Source organism: Pieris brassicae, chromosome 8 (assembly GCF_905147105.1).
Source record: "Pieris brassicae chromosome 8, ilPieBrab1.1, whole genome shotgun sequence".
Lineage (NCBI taxonomy): Eukaryota > Metazoa > Arthropoda > Insecta > Lepidoptera > Pieridae > Pieris > Pieris brassicae.
In genome coordinates, this window is record NC_059672.1 from 12,451,646 (window position 1) to 12,467,220 (window position 15,575).

The following is a 15,575-nucleotide window of genomic DNA, read 5'->3' on the forward strand; positions in this document are numbered from 1 at the left end:
AAAATGATTATCTCAACATGACTGATCTTGACAAATATAACAATATTTCTGAATTTAATTACGCCATCAAAAATTCTTTATTCTTTTATTATGGTTGCTTGTTAAGGTACATATATAAATAAATTTTTTATATATTTCATTAAGAAGCATTAATCATAAATGTTTCGGTATTAGCTAATGGCAATATTATAAACCTAAATGTTATGATATGCTTGTGTAACATATATACACTTACGATTCTTTTACGAATGTAAGCTGACGAAAATAATCCGATGTTAAGAAAACTTTTATAATTCCATATACCAAGTTAGTCATTTATACCTGTTTCCATTGGCTTTCTTAGTTATATTTAATGTTCATTGCCTTTTGGCAGAGCTCTTATTCTGGTCAAGTTGTAACTTCGCAGACACAGAAAGCTAATTATAGTTGCTATAACAAGACGCACAGACATATGTATCTTCTCCATAACCAGTGGGGGGTTATGTTACACATTAAATATAATGTTACAGCTACAGAATTTGAAATTTACTCCTGTAATACCAAGACACAATTGTCTTTATCATTATCGTTGATTAAGAATTTTTAACCATCTTTAAAGGGAGGGTTGTGTATGTATGTGTTATACTTGGATTTTAGGATAGTTTTTACGTTTCCAAGCAGATTCAAATTTCCTAGGTGTTGTGTTGTCGAAAAATTATTTCGGAACTAAGTCATATCGAGGCGATCCTCTTCGAGTCGAGACTTCTTTTTTGTTAAGACAAATAAGTACATGTTGAGGCATTGTAATAGGTAAATATTATTGCCAGATAATAGAAGTATGTTTATTTTTTTTTAAATAATACACATTTTTTGAAATAGCAATCATAATATCGCTAAAAATCATTAAATGATACTTATAGTTTGAATATTGTTTTCACTTTTTTAACGATTTTTTTATTCATATATTTCAAGGCTATTAACATAGACTATTAAAATACTATAACGGATATAGGACACGACTTAAGCGTTAATTGTTGTATGTTGCTTAATTAAAATGACAGTTTATACTTCCGCATACTTACTATATACATACAACTATTATGAACCGGTGTAATTATTTAGCAATCAATTATATGCCCACATGTTATATGGCCACGTCACCTGTTCTCCAAAGTAAAATTCCAGTTTAACTACCTTGAAATTATGTCAATCAAGACTTCCCCTGATGGCGCAGACCACACCATAATACACTATATCACTACACAACACAAAATCCACCTGGGCAGCACCATCACTTAGACATTGTACTGCGTTCCCAAATGATAACGCGGCCAAACAAAAAAAACTGGGGTCCTAAGAAGGTCGAATCTGGTAATTTTTTTTTTCTGGAGAGCTGGCAACGTCGCTTTAAAGCCGGACGGGCGCGCGTTCAGTCCGCGCACAGCTCATTGGCCGAGTGTGACGGCGGCCATCGCTGCGCGGCAACCGTTCACCCAATGACGTCGCTTCCCGCATGCCCCGCCCATTCCATTTCCGCCTGTCAAATGGACCGCATGCTAGTCGCGCTCGAGACACCCAGCGAGATACACGTAAAAGTCATCTTAATTTAAAGCCGTATCATGCTTATAAATAGTTTTGTGTGGCAAGAATATTTAGATAGCACAGATAAAAATAAGCACTAATATATGTAGTAAAAAGTGAAAGTGAGGAAATTATATAGTCTTATCCAAATATTTCTCTTAGGCTTAACATCAAGTTGGGTTGCAATTACCTGCAAATGCATTAAAAAATAAATTAAAGTATTAACTTAAAATGTTAATATTGTCTTGAACTGCTGAATTCCGCTTGTAACCATTATTATTAATTAAAATAAATTACTTTATAGTACTCAATGTAGAGCAGTGATTTTAATTCTTAATAGTCTAAACCCGTAAATTTATATGTTGATCTGATCTCTAATTCAAATGTTTCATAGTAACAATGATCATTGTACCACGACAACTATCTCTGCCAATAATTTGTTTACTTTCTAAATGCAATTTTTAAGAAACATTTTGAATTACGAGTAATTTATTAGCCTTTTTCAATAAATAAGACAGGTACGTGAATACCACATACAAAAGTAATAGAAATAATCAAGTAAGCACAAATTATTGATATACCTATTTTGATACATAATAATACTATTAGTCCTTAAACATTGGTATGGTATTAATAAGAGCTGGCTGTTAATATTTAACACAAAAATTCAAAAACTTCTACAATCCTATGTGTTATGGCTATACGACATTATGATAAGATATTTAGTTCTATACATTTATTAAGGACTATATTTATAATAATGCAATATTATAAAGTACCAACAGTAACTCTCCAATAACCTACGATGTAACTCGAATCAAAAGATACCACTAAAAAAGTATGTAAAAAAAATATATATTTAGGTATATCATGGCAAATAAAAACCAGTGGACAAAACTACTGTCTACCTCCACAATATTGGTAACTTTTTTTTATTATTGGAAACAAGTATATCGAAATTGTATAACATATTAAATTGCTTTCCAAAGTGGCTAATATATTAAGCTAGTTTCACTGGCTTTAGTCCTTTTACGTGCCCCAGACTACATAAAAAAAGTAGTAAGTTTACCATTCGCCCTAAGAAAATACTATTAATTTTTTTCTTAAATTAACTTTGCTTATACAAGATTCTTTAAAAACAGGAATAGACAATATCAAAAGTGGAAATTGATTGTTTAGAAGCGAGTATTTACAAGCGTCTGGTATATCTAAGAAAAATATTCTGAATAATAGCTCAGTAATTAATTACACATTTACCAGCATAAATATTCCAACTAAATGTCCTTTCAAGTTCGTGTGTACAAAATGCATTGAAGCGTTACCGATTCCATTAGCAACACATTATTATCAGTTTAAAAGAAAAACAATGTTTGTATTTTAAGACTGGCGGCGTAACATCGCGCGCCCGCCATCAGAATTCGTAATGATTGTGTACGCGGTGCGACAACGTCGCGCAATCTTTGGTCCAGCTTAGAGTGTACGATCGTGATCACCGCACCACAGACGGCAAGCCTAGTTTTCTCTCTAGAGATCAAAGCGTAGAACTTTTATTATATTGCTAATTAAACTACCTTACGATATACATATATACAACTATATCGTTGTGTATACCGTATTACTCTGATATCGAATTCAACAATTGTGCCTTTCTCTAACTTGTGACACTCCCTTCGTGTGATAATAGTATAGAAACCATTAAAATAATTTTTTCACATCAGTTTGCGTTATAAAAAAGTTTCCTTATAAAATGTGTCGAATTCCAGTTATTTCGACTACGGGTACAGTCAGGTATAACGACATCGAAGGGACTACTCATATTTGGTCGTAAAAACCGATAGTCGTAACAGCATTAAAGTACCTAAATACAATAGAATTCAGCCGGGACCTTTGATTTTGGTCAATATAACCGGTATGGCGTTCTAATCGATGTTGTCGTTTTGACTATATAGTGATTAAGGCAGTGATTGAGTCATAATTGTGGAATTTTATAAAATCATCAAGTTGATGGAATGAAACTGGTTGATTACGATCCTCCAATTGCACGCCTTATTCTGTGCGAGTAAAGTTAGCCGAAATCATATATAGATATTTTTTTTCACTCGATACAAAAAAACAGAATAAACTAAACAAAAGTACTACAAAAAACATACCTAAGCTCACTATTCAAACGACGCTATGTACGACATACTAAAAATAATTGTTTTCAGCCGGCACCTACAATCTGCATAATATGTATTCAGTATTCACTTTATATACACTCTTTTGAAATATAAATAATTAAAATCACTGCAGTAATTCTTCAGACAAATAAGCTGCTATGCAGAATGCAGATGTTTTTATAAGTATGTATACAAACCAGTACAGCACGTCCGGTGGCTTTATCTACTATAGTGCTTTTTATAAAACATACAGGGACGTATTCCGTTAGAGGCTTCATAGTTCATATTAACCCTTTCAAGCCTATAAATAAAAACCTAACCGCAAAATGTGAACTAGTACGTAATATCAGTCGTGTTTCGACACTACGTTAATTGCGATGTAGAAAGATTTTAAATTCATTATGAGGCTCGAAACTCCCTGATTTCGACTCTGGCGACCCTTAGTAGGTATTCTGATCCCGTGTGGTCGGGTCAGGTTGCGCCGGACGTGTACACTTTCACAAACACTTTGTTGCGAATTGCAGCTACTTACTAAATACGATAGGTAGCATATTTAAATATTATCTTCGTAGTTAATATCAATAATAAGAAAAATGTTTGACTTATGCATTTGTTTTTTATAGAATACTTTAGAAAGCCATAACTAACTTTTATTCGTGAATACTTGAACTGATGCATATCTGCGTCAGTGAAATTAACTTCTAATAGATTTTATTTTTTATGAAAGCCCATTTCAGCATACCATAGGCGTTATTGCTTATTATGATTATTAAATGAATCGTTTAACATACAAGATATATTTTTAGGCGGCAGTATGTCGCGTAGTTTAGAAATAAACTTTTCATAAAATCCTATTAAAAATTACAAAATAAATATCCCCATATTGCACTGGCAATTAAACAAACAAGAATTAAGAGTGCCATCTTCGAAACTCTCCTAGAAATAGCTGGCACACACTAGTCATAAAAATTAAAATATGAATATTTGTATGTTGGAATAATCCGAAAAGGATGTGTTATGTGAAAACAGAGACAGTAAAGCCAATGAATGGCTGGGTGCCAGGAATGTGTACGAGTGATTCTCGGAACGTAACGATATAAACTTATGTTATTACTACTCAACAAAAAAGAGATATTAAGAATTATGAGTCACGGTTTTACTATTTAACTTGGCATGCTCACGTCGTTTTCAATGTAGGAGATAGGACTGTATGCCAAATGTATCAATCTCTGTGATGGTAAGTCTAACTGCAAATGACGTAAACGTTTTCAATTTTAGTTTGCCTTTAAGAATTTTGTTTATGATTGACTAAGGACGAATGAAAGAATTGCAATACTGTGCATATATATGCTATAAATAAAATTATTATACTTAAACTAACGTATAGAGCTATAAATGTGATTTAAATACAGGACTGACCTGTTTGATAAGGTATTCACCGAAGGGACATCGTTCTCAAACGATGTCAAACTAGTTTATCCAGACAATAGTACTACTTACACCTTCATCTTTCTCACGTAACAAAAGCAAAGAGAACGTTCACAGTTATTGCTTGACGTGGAAATTCTGAGATTTTTTTACACGAAGTACAAACTGCGCTACTTGTTTTTGTAGTTGTATTCTATTGATTAATGATAAGAATATAATGGAAATAATAAGGTTGACAAGCTAGTACTAATAATTTCGTATTCTCTAAATCTATAAAATAGTGATCAGATCGACGTTATCAGCCGCAATTACGAAATACTTTATCAAGTGAGAGAACAAAGCACAATTCTTATTTATTGTTATTTTACAAAGCCAATGCTGAATGAATCGTTTTGAACACAACGTAAGTGCGGCAACGTAGCTATCGAGAAGTGCGGCAACGTGGCGCCACGCCAGGCGGTGCGGACGGGGATCACGGTACGGCAACGTCGCTCCACTGATTCAGCAGTTACGTGATTACAATATACATTATGTGCTAGTATAAACACAGTTTCTATACGTATTTATCTATTATAATGACATATCAACAAAAATAACCTTATATTTTCGACGTGTAATTGTTATAGTTTAATCGTTATTGACACAAAAGAATATAACTCTACTTTCATTGCACTCCAATAGATCGATTTCGAATCGTTTTCCAAATCCTAGTGTGTGGAAACCGGGTCATATTATTTTCCTCATATTTGACATACGTTTCTGCATTTTTGACTGCATTCAAAAGTATCAGAAGGGTGATATAAGTACCTACTCATGGACGCGACACTTTTTCTATAGTTGCCTTAAAACAAGGTTAAAACATCAATTAATTTTTTTCTTAATTGTGATTCATTCTATTTAAAAGATTTTTTAAACTTAACTTAAATAAATAAAGCACATAATATTAATGAGAGCAAAGTACTACGTTTTGAGTTTTGAACAATATATTTATATATATTCCTAATATACATAAATTAAAACATTAAGCCTAAACTATATGGATATTATATAATTAAGAACATAGATAGATTATTAATTATTTTAATAAATATAAGAAACTAAGATAGTAGTCACTTGTGTGTTTTAAATAGAATCTTACCGAGCCCGATTTCGATGTGGGTAAAAACCAATTATTTTGGTGTCCAAGCAATCTTGCCTAAACAAGTAGTCTTAAAATCTGCTTCGATCGTATTTGTTACGCTAAAATAGCTGCCATAAAAATAATTTAAACAATGTCTAGTCTTACTTACCTATACATTAACACTTCAAATTAAAATTATTGGATGTATTTTAGAAAATAATATAACCTGGATTTAAGGTGTTAATAAATGGCTATCTGCAAAGCTATGGGATCATAAAACTCTCATAAAACCAGTCAATGCAATAAATGCATTTTCACACCAATTTTAGCACTCTCACAGAGGAATAAATTAGCAATAAATAATCTCGATTTACGGTAATATTTTTGTTTTCGCATATTCTTATTTTTTAAAGCATGCAAACACGATGAGACTAAAATTAAACTTGCGAACCATTTATTTACAAGTGTTATTGATGATGGTTTTAATTATTTATTCTCTAATAGATTGATGATTATGTTTGTATTGTAAAAACCGTCGCCGGTTCATGATATTGTTTTTATTTGTAGTGACTGCATAAAAGGATTTGTTATAATATTTTGTAACGCTATAAACGTGGCATGTCATTATTATTCTTATTCGTAAGAGTTGTAAGGAGCATTTTACCATTAAGTATTTAAAATAAGCAAAGAAGCACGTAGATGTATACCGACAATTGAACGGATGTGCATTGTGCATAGCATGTTCAGTATTGTTGTAACAAATGGCTAGAATTCTGTCAATTATTAAATTTTCTCGCGATTTCTTTCGTCATGCACTGATGTAAAACAATTACTCAATCGAATGAGATACGTTATGTTATTACTTAGATGTATATACATATTTTAGCAGGAAATATGTGTTATGAGAAACTGATCAAATTAATGCAATAAAATTTAGTTTGAACGTATTAAAAATAACCCCGAATATGTATTTAACCTTGAATGGGCGAGTAGGGCACGACGCACGCGTCGTAGACGAACAAAAACGTAATTGACTTGTAACCAATTACATATTGCTATAATGCTGGTAAGAAAAGCCGATAGTCAGTTGTTCTGTGCGCCTTTAGTCGTATCTAAAAATCGTTCGCAATTAGCCTACAATAAACAAACTCGTGCAATATAGCAAAAAACAAGCGACGTTGTCGATCCGTCCGCGCACAGTGCGACAACCTCGCATAGCGGTATCGGCCGCCCGGTGCGGCAAAAGTGCGACGCGACGTTGCCACACTTCCTCACGTCAATATCTCGTACTCGTACCCACGCGATGTATTTTGGAATTACATACCATACTTACCGCAAGAAAATTACATACCATACTTAAACCTAACTATAGAGGTCGAGGAAAGAATGAAATTCTAAAATTAATTTTTTACAGCTATAGACTAGTTCCGTGAATCACGCGTCATTTTTAATTTACAGAATAAATTCCATGTAAGTTATTTCGCATGTAAGTTCTAGAGATTCGACACCAACGCAAATCTATTAGGTAATAATTGTACGATCGAGACGTAAAAGTTAACAAGCAATAAATAATGCTGAACATATAATTAAACTTTAATAATTATGAGTCTTCGAATATTTTGATTTATGAAGGCACACAGCGATATCAAATTACAATATTAAAGATTATCTTGCTTACTTACTCTAACAGCTAGAAATATTACTACAAATCACCTAATACACCATTAAAAAGAGATTTCTGACAAATATCATTTCAATAATAATTAATACGATAATCAATAATAATGAAAATAAATCCACATTCACAGTTAAATAATATGTAATTCCAAAATGTTTGCCATCAATAGTTTTCCAATACTTAAATATTCTTAATTCGTTTAAAGAAGCATTATGAAGTATTGAACACTCTTACAGTGTAAAGAATATTTATTTTCATTTGAATGAAAGCATGCGTAGTTTTGATAAATATTTCCTTATATATTTTATTATTTAAGTCTAATGTTTTAGTCCATAAAACAAATTTAGCGACGAGTAGCGAATGGTGCGACTAGCTCCGGTAGGTTTATTTCGTAAAAACCTGCTGGGGATCGCGACGCAGACGCGCGTCAGTCGAACAGTGTTATTTTGTGTGAGCGCGCGTCTTTTTCGTCGCACGTTCGTCGCAAGTGATTGATTTCGAATTTTAGGAGTTAAGTTAGGGTTTCTCTAACCTATTTTCACGAATAAAAATTAGTCATAGATGGTTATAAACATAGGTTTACATTGTGCGCAGTGCAGAATAGCATAGGTTGGTGACCTTGGAGCTAAATTTATATTGATAAGTATGAAATATTATATACTACAATAAACACATATACTTATGTTAATTTACCTGAGAGTAAGGACAGGTACATGAATACAACGTAGATGAATAGATAAATAAACCACCATTAACACATGTAGTTAGAAGTGGTTCTAAAATATACTATAGGTAAAATATACTACTATAGGTAAAATATACTATTTGCGTAGCCATAAATAGTTATTGTAACCAATAAAAATAATGAACTTGGTAAATTACTAAATAATCAAAAAGTCAAGCCAATATGTTCAATATTCCTTAACAAAAAATATAATAGCAATTTTATTTGGTGTTGAATTGGGAATCAAAGTTCACTTGAGGTTGTCACACCATTGTTTTAAGCTGTGGTTTAGACTCTACTTAATATACACTATTCAGTTATAAAATCTCGTCTTGAGTGTAGATAAAAATCTGTATCTTTTATCTGTATTTCTAGCGTGGTCGAGACAACGCCTGAGAGATAATTTTCAATTTATATAATATTTAGCTTTACATGGTATGAATGGTTAATGGAATCAGACGAAGCGTAGGTCAAACAATTGTAAACGTTTAGATATTTAGCAGGTTAATGTCATACTGTTAAATACAGGATTAAATAATTATGAAATAGTGAACAAACTTCGACAATGTCATATATAATCAAGACTATATAGATATAAAATGAGTTATAACACGTCTTAAGAAAGCAACCATGGCGACCCTAGATATAGCAACAACCATCGTTATAATAATTTAAGAAATAATTTAGTTTAATTCGTAGATAGTGGATCAGAATGCGGGATGAGGAATTTGCCTTTAACCCGGTAAGATTAATCGAGGAGGTTAAAAAGCGGCCAGGCCTGTATGACCAGGGTTTACATCCTTTAGACAGGGAAGACAAGTTGACGCTGTGGAAGGAAGTTGGAGCTGCATTGTGTTCCCAATGGGACACGTACGACCGTGCCGCGGCCTATGATCGAGGTGTGTTCATCAAACTCCCTCTGACTGGTATTCATACCTATTCTTTATAAGGTGGATTTAAAAAAAGTTAAGAATAGAATTGCCACATATTTTGTCTTCATACTGCTAAATTCTGCCTGCATTTCTTCTAGGCGTTGATTATAATAAAATAATTGGTGAATCAGAATTAATGTTAAAAGTATATGTTAGTACATATGCCCAAAACGCTTGCCAATTTGAGATTGAAAAAAGCTATATGTTTTAGTATTACAGCTACAAAGGAAATGGCGTTCCCTTCGTGACGCATACAATAGGGAATTACGTTCGCGGAAAACGGGTGTCCGAGTACATCGAAGAGTTTACGTTTACTTTAAGAAGTTAAAATTTCTTGGCGGTTACGAAGGTGAAATAAGCAGTGATTCGGAGTAAGTAATATTATAATAAATAGCTTTTTATTCAAAATATCTTGATACAGTAGGTAGGTTATATACTTAAATTTCTTTTTATACTATCGCGGATAGGATATTATAATGACTATACCTTCTTAGAAAGCATAGCTATTAAGGAATTATAGCGCATTAAGCGTGTTCAAGTTAATTCTCCTGCCTTATTTGCGTACAAATTAGAATGGTATTTACCATACATATGTACGCGAAGCTAGATTTAGAAAGTAATACAAATAAAGAAATAAACGAAGACCTAATCCGTGGAACGGAATGAAACTCGTAATCAGCAATTACTACTAAATTAAATACGGAACAACCAAGTCACCAAAAGTTAAGTTTAATTACTCATTTTAGACATTCTAATTGTGCCACGAATGAAGATCTACCGGAAGAGGATAGCACTAAAACAGAGCCTGTTGAGCCTACAAGAAAAAAACGTAAAAAGCGACGCGTCAAAAAACCGAGTTCAGAATTCGCACCGGAGGAGGTGGAAATGCCGATATTTCCAGTGGATGTGCCTGACGAAACCGACAGTGATAAACTCTTCCTTCTGTCGTTTCTACCTGAGATGAAACAGTTCCCTCTTGACATTAAAATGTGGGCGCGAGCTCAGATAGCGAACGTGATGCAGGAGGCAGTCACTGCGCATATGTCAAAAGTATTGCCCAGTTCTTCTAACGAACGAAGGTTTCAGATCAAGCAACCTAGAGATAGCTTTGATTAACTTATATTTAGGTACAATTATTATGTTAATTGATGATGATTAAAAGTTATTTAGTCTAACCTTTTTTTATTTTTTTTATTTTAGGATAAATATTAAGAAATTTTAAGAAAAATACATGATTATTATTAAATAGATCCTTGATATGAAGGAATGATATTAGGTAGGTTATTTTACTTACATGTATATACTTTTTATTAGTTCATATTATAAATATGTGTAATTAATAAATTAAAACGTACTTGTTCAAATAACAAAAATGTACCAGAATCTAAAAAATGCATCGTTCACGATTTGAAGTGGAAAATTCCATTCAATTACACTGACCTTTTAAAATAAAGACAGATGATTAATATACTTCAATTATATTAAGTGCTGACTAACTACATTAACTTAGGTAAATAAAAAGTTATTTTTTTATACTAGTATTTACAATCATGTATGTGTAAAGAGTATCAAAATACGACGCTTAATTTCAGGGAAACATCATATATAAACAAATCGTTTTCTTAATAACGTTAAAATTACTACAATATTATTATATTGTAGTCATTGTAACAAACTTTGTCCAAAGAAATTATATTAATTTTTAAAAAGAAACAAAACTGCATTCGCATGAACTGCGTTTGTCTATAATTGCCATTAACTGTTTTAGAGTATGTAACAGATTATACGTCTTTATTCACGTAGATAGAAAATTCTTATACCTTAAGCTTGCCTGTATTTGATACTGACAAGATTCCGGTTCAATGGTTCGAAAAGCAAAAAAGAAACTTCTTAAGTAATTTTAATCAAAATTTAGGACTTACGGTTAGTTTCATAACAAACTTTAGACCGCCTGAAAACTTTCCAGCGCCATTCTTGACGCTATAAATCCCTTTATTTACAAACTTTACCTATTACTTTAAACTTTTACAGCAACACACACACATCTTTAGAGTTAGGCAAGCAATAATAAAGAAGCAAGCAAGCAAAAAATCTTTATGTTGAATATTTAGATAAGATAAATTATAGCAACATTTCTGAATTTCGTCTGACTAAACAGCATCTGTATTAATTATAATTACTAAAAGCATTAATGTGTACGACCTTACCGCGTAATAAGAAGCTTTATGGACAGAGTCCGGCGTTTATCACTTCACTTATAAATAATTAACAATGCAAATAAAAATATGTTTTATACAATTAGGAAAAAAATTCTTGCTATATATTCAATGATGAAGATAAAATCACAAGCCAAGCCAAGCCACCTCACCATCTCACATCACTTAGAAAACAAGGTGAGAATGCATGATTGTTTTAAGAAAAATAGTAAGGTGTAATAACTCTACCACTTGTTACTAAAACATTTCAAGATTCAGTCAACTCGAAAGACAAGTCTAGTTCTTTCAAATATAAATTTTGTAGGTATTTATTATTGCCTAAAATAGTAATGAGTCATATACCATATATATTAACTTGTTTGATTACTACGGATATAACGTAAGTGTACGTATACAATAATAATTTCATCTTGATAAATGATTATCCTTATGCCTCATTCTTACCAAGTATTTTTTAAATACCTTTTTCTCAAATAACAAAAACTTAAGCTTTGTAAAATATTCATTTAATATTAACTTATTATTGTGAAGTAGTTTCTCTAATAGGCGATATTAACAGACAATGGGCGTAAAGAGCAGACACGGAGGGCAGAGCCTAGTTACATAACTAAGAAGTAGATCAGCGCAATGAAGCAGCAGTACGCAGAGGCGTAACGTCAGACGGCAACAAGTCATAATAAAGCGGTGTGGCAACGCGTTTAGCACGGACGCGGCGTGGCAACCTCGCGATCGATACAGCTGGGGTGAGGGCGCGGGACCGGCTGACCCCTCTCATGCACTAGTACGACCTACAGGCTTTAGCTTTAGGATTACATACTAGTCGGTTACTAGGTTTTGCTTTCTGACAGACAAAAAAATGCTCGTCTCTTTTAATGTGGTAAGGAAAATCAATTCATAACTCGTTTTTATGCGTTGATGCGGATACTTCAACCTTTTGTATAAATTCCTAGTATATTATGGTTGTGGCTATTAGCTGAATGTAGGTTAAGTATTTTAATGGACATTGTGAAATTTATTGTTGGAGTTCAGTTGGACTTTATAGGTCGTCCTTTGTAAAGAAAACTTTACAAAAGAATTGTCTTGGAAGTTTACACAGATATTATTTGCAAACAAGGAAATAAACAATTTTAAAATAGGTCATAAAGTGGCGGCCGTGGGAGGCTTGTTGATTTGCCTATCGAAAATCTACCAGACTGGGTTGGCCGCTTATTTTATACATAGATAATATATATTGATTTGGACCTATGTAACAAATTAAACAAATAGCAATATAATTATAAATGCAGCATAATATATGTAATTATTAATGCGAAAAAAAATTCTTCCGAAGGCCTCAAGACGTTATTGAAAACCACTTTGAAATCGTTTAAAAAGGCAGTCACTGAACACAATAACACATATTGTGTTGGAAACTGGAATCACGTTTATATGGCCACCAGTAAATACACGAGTTTGTACGTTTGACATTACGGAAACCCGTATATGTGGAGTCAGTATCATCTTTTAGTATTAAAACGCAAAGCAAGCTTTTTAATTTTATCATATAAATATAATCTGAGCCCTAGCAAGTAAGACACAGGTCAGTAACTTTTTCTCTTGCATCTTTAACATTTTATGGATTTCATGCAGTAATTTTGCTTAAGTAGTAGTTTGCAGTATCTATGCGTGGTGTGCTATTGCGTGTGGACCGACTTAATTTATTATACTTAATTGAATTAAAATTGTCTTAAATTTTTGATCCCTTATTTTATATTAAACGTGGTTCGTTGCGCAAAGTATAAATGTTTTCGTTGGAACGGTTTACTTTCTTATACGCTTTCTTTAGATCCGTTCGTGGCACTTTTTCGAAGGAAAACTAACTTGAATAACTAACAAAATTATTTTTTTAATTATATGAATGATAAAATCTACTAAGAGGAACATGTCTACAATAACCTTGAAGTAGCACGTGCCTACACGGAGAAATCGATACCTATTGACGGCGTCGAGAGCACATCTAGGATATATACTGTAGAGGGACCTATTTATTATCTAAAACACTTTATAAGGCAAACTTCAGAGTAGTTAATATGTGCAAAACATGGTTTCTAAATAAATAACATTTAAATATAATATTCAATAATTCGAGACAATTCATCTTTTAATCATACCATAATTATTTGTATTTTTATCAATAGTAAATTATAAAATATATTTCACTATTTGAATTTGATAAAAACAAATATTTCCAAATAAACATTAATAACCTACTAATCAAAATCATACTTTGATACTTAGATTCACTATGGAAACGAGGAAAACTTTTGCGTTAAATTAGGATTCAAGGTGATCTTTCTAAGTGAACATCACAAATAAACATTGCATTATTTTCGACAAACAGACTTTATTCTCTAAGCAATTAAAAAAATTATACGTCGAATTGTGTGCTGTTCGTGAGAAAGTTGAAACGCGAAACTTAATTATACAAAAAATTCAAGCAAAGTCCGTTGCTTAAATGGGAAATTGGAGTGGTTCGTGGCCATAAAAGAATACTGGCACTAAAAAGGGTGCGATAGGATAGAAGCCGACTAAGGCACGCAATTTAACGAAATAGAGAAATTGCGCCTGATAAACTTGGAAACAGTCAGGATATTTGAAACCTTGCTCTAATCTTCAAAAGAATGAAATCTTTGGTATAAGCGAGTTTTTACATTACATTATAAAGAGAACATAGAATAATTATATTTGCATATACGTAATACTTTCATCGTTACACGTCTACATTATCACGGAGTGGCAGATTATATTTATTTCCAAACATATTTCAAATATTTATTTAATTTAACCGTTTAAACTAAAATATAGATTGATCCAATGTGTGTGTGTGTTGCGTTTGTGAAGTACATAAAATCTTTGTCAGGGATAAACTAAGATTCCGGTTTTCAGGTCACGTCATTTGATTTAAAAGTAATAATTATGCCATACAACCTACAAAAGCATCTTTTTAATCGAGACCATTTGATCCTTGAGCTTTTTGCCCACACATCATCATCAATCATCAGCCACTGATGTGTGATTGATGGATCAACATTAATCGGTATTTCACCGACAAGGCACTATGATTGTTCCCTTTATTAAATTTGTAAACTTAAGTAGTTTAAGTTTACTATATGCCTAGTAGAAAATATTATGTTGGTTTATCATCCCATCAATGTACAATTATTTGTAATGTTTAAAGCAAACCTCGGAGTTTCAACATATTTAATTTATTATATAGTTGAAACTGGTCATAATATGTCATAGTAGAGCAAGGGAAGCTGCAAGGACGGTTTAGAATCAAATATGAAAATCACCATAATTTGATCTCAGCTCATTATATTCCTAATACAAAATAATATTGTATGAAACCTCGGTAAATACGATATAACAGGATCGCGCGGACCGGCAACGTCGCTTCAGGGGGGCATCGGATCGATACAAGTTGGTTCGTTCGAATTCCCAGTAGAAAGTTTGTGAAATGAAAAATATGCCCGCCTTAAGGTAGAGTAACTTTAATAAAAAAACATATTAACCGAAATGTGAATTTAAACTTGAAACTAGTGTGTGCAATGCAACGAATGCTACTTTAACGAATACAAATATCAAACATACATCGAAGGAATAATTCAACACGGCAATTTCATAATACACACTTTTCTATTTTTACGAAGATATTTAATAATTTTAATTAACTACTGACTACTACTATTTTTTGTTCAAACAGCACATTAGTAATTTCT

General features: G+C 32.4%; 2 protein-coding genes across 7 annotated transcripts in view; one reads left to right on the top strand and one right to left on the bottom strand.

The window, feature by feature from the left end:
- Positions 1-15,575, bottom strand: part of LOC123713695 — a 66,217-nt gene that overhangs the window by 43,901 nt on the left and 6,741 nt on the right. For 3 of the 4 annotated variants that reach the window (XM_045667509.1, XM_045667508.1, XM_045667507.1), the window contains exon 1: positions 1,174-1,422. The exons of the other annotated variant lie outside the window; for it this stretch is intronic. In XM_045667509.1, the coding sequence (XP_045523465.1) occupies positions 1,174-1,223 (50 nt within the window). In that variant the 5' untranslated portion in view covers positions 1,224-1,422. Of the gene's footprint in view, positions 1-1,173; positions 1,423-15,575 lie in introns of those variants that run through there. 4 annotated transcript variants of the gene reach the window in all.
- On the top strand, positions 8,391-10,746 carry LOC123713698. Of its 3 annotated transcripts, none has more exons than XM_045667511.1 (4): positions 8,391-8,588; positions 9,369-9,568; positions 9,813-9,972; positions 10,348-10,746. In XM_045667511.1, the coding sequence occupies exons 2-4, from the start codon at positions 9,382-9,384 to the stop codon at positions 10,715-10,717; spliced, it is 717 nt and encodes a 238-aa protein (XP_045523467.1). In that variant the 5' UTR covers positions 8,391-8,588; positions 9,369-9,381; the 3' UTR covers positions 10,718-10,746. The 3 variants fall into 3 exon arrangements, with proteins under 3 accessions (XP_045523467.1, XP_045523469.1, XP_045523468.1); XM_045667513.1 differs by having other exon boundaries at positions 8,391-8,554; positions 9,357-9,568; XM_045667512.1 differs by having other exon boundaries at positions 8,391-8,554.